Consider the following 2,022-nt stretch of genomic DNA (forward strand, 5'->3'; position numbering starts at 1 on the left):
GGAGGGGGAGAAAGAATTACACGTTCACCAGTATTTACTTAGTGCTATACTGAAATACACAAAATGAATTTTAAAAAGACCTAAATTGAGATTGAGATAAATCAATGGCGAAAAATCAGATGCATTTGAAGCAGGGTGAAATGGAATGCTTACCTCTGTCATATCCTCCCTGCTTCTGCCAAGCTTAGGCTGCTCTTCCACACCAGCATAAACAACCATATTCCTACATAGTAAGAGTTTATATTTATAATATGCATAGAAAAATAGAGCTTCCTGGATAGAAAGCACTAGAAGACACTTTTCATGAACGCTAACTGAATGCTACGTTTGGGGAGGTGAGTGTATCAGCAATAGCCTGAGCCTTTAAAATCTATCAAATCGCTGCATCTTAATGAAACATTATTGGCATCAATAAGGAGAGGCAAATTAAGTATTTCTCTGGGCTGGTTTAGGCATGTGCATTAATAGGTAGGCATGTAATTTAGAGCAGATAATTAACAACTTCCTTAGCCATACCATAAGAGGCTTAAGAAAGGCTAAGGGTTTTAGTACAAGGAAAGAGGCAGGAATGAGGCACAGCATTGGCAGGAGCAAAAGAAAGAGAGGAAGAGGGAAGAGGAGAAACCTTCCAGTGCCTCTAACCCTCCCCCAGAAACCCAGAAATCCAGACATGATAAAACAGTATGTAGAAGGCTATTTGACGATAAGGTCCATGGTAAGTTACAACTTACTTTGGCCAGCTGTAGTATCCCCAGTGAGTTTTTTCCACAAAACAACTTGACTCCCATTCTTTTTTAGTTCTTGGTATACTTTTGCTATCATAATGTAACCAATGATTATCAGGCCTATCTCCAGCAAGAATTTGGGTGGGTTTAGAATGTCCACCTAAGGAAAAGATAATCACATTTGATGAATTTAAAAACATTCATCCAAGTATTATTCTCAACTTTCTTTTTTTTTTTGAGACATAGTCTCATTTTATCACCCTTGGTAGAATCAACCTCCAACTCCTGGGCTTAGGCGATTCTCTTCTCTCAGCCTCCTGAGTAGCTGGGACTACAGGCGCCTGCCACAACACCAAGCTATTTTTTATTTGCAGTTTGGCTGGGGTTGGGTTTGAACCCACCACCCTTGGTATATGGGGCTGGCACCCTGCCCAGTGAGCCACAGGCACCGCACTTTTCTCAACTTTCAATCAATAGTTCCAGTATAACTTTTTCTATGTAACAACACTCTCAAGGCAAGACCACATGTATGTATATAAGCAATTAAGGAAGTAATTTAAGCCAGAGAACAGATGTGATTATCCACTAAATGGAACTGGGATAGTCATTGGGGGTGGGGAGGAATCAAGTATTATACAATTTCACTTCCTTTACCCAAATTAAAAAAAAATGTGTTAAAACTTTTCAGCTTTGGGCAGCGCCTGTGGCTCAAAGGAGTAGGGCACTAGCTCCATATGCGGGAGGTGGCGGGTTCAAACCCAGCCCCAGCCAAAAACTGCAAAAAATAAAAACTTTTCACCTTTGAATTAATTTCAGACTTACAGAGCTCAATGAATTTTAACACCTTCCAATGTATGCTTTGATACTTTCCCCTCATAACACACACCCGTTTATTGAACCATAAGTATGAACTATAGACATTTTCTTAAATAACCAAAATGTAATCCACAAAATCAAAAAGTTAACCTTAATATTGATACTGTGCTAAATTCATTTATTTTTTTAGAGACAGAGTCTCACTTTGTCGCCCTTGGTAGAGTGCTGTGGCATCACAGCTCACAGCAACCTCCAGTTCTTCGTCTTAGCGATTCTCTTGCCTCAGCCTCCCAAGTGGCTGGGACCACAGCTACCTGCCACAAGGCCTGGCTATATGGGTCGATGCCCTACTCATTGAGCCACAGGTACTGCCTGCTAAATTTATTTTTATTTATTTATTTATTTTTGAGACAGAGTCTTATTATGGTGCCCTCGGTAGAGTGCTGTGGTGTCACAGTTCACAGCAACCTCAAACTCTTGG

The 2,022-nt window shown here is 40.4% G+C and overlaps 1 protein-coding gene across 1 annotated transcript in view; it reads right to left on the minus strand.

Annotated features, from left to right (window-relative positions):
* PSME4 (proteasome activator subunit 4) overlaps window positions 1-2,022 on the minus strand; it is a 109,035-nt gene that overhangs the window by 31,283 nt on the left and 75,730 nt on the right. The window contains exons 33-34 of the mRNA XM_023512066.1: window positions 732-885; window positions 154-223 (exon numbers count right to left, since the gene is read on the minus strand). Of these exons, the coding sequence (XP_023367834.1) occupies window positions 154-223; window positions 732-885 (224 nt within the window). The remainder of the gene's footprint in view (window positions 1-153; window positions 224-731; window positions 886-2,022) is intronic.

This window comes from Otolemur garnettii, unplaced genomic scaffold (genome assembly GCF_000181295.1).
Source record: "Otolemur garnettii isolate 467f Iridium unplaced genomic scaffold, OtoGar3 scaffold00024, whole genome shotgun sequence".
Classification (NCBI taxonomy): Eukaryota; Metazoa; Chordata; class Mammalia; order Primates; family Galagidae; genus Otolemur; species Otolemur garnettii.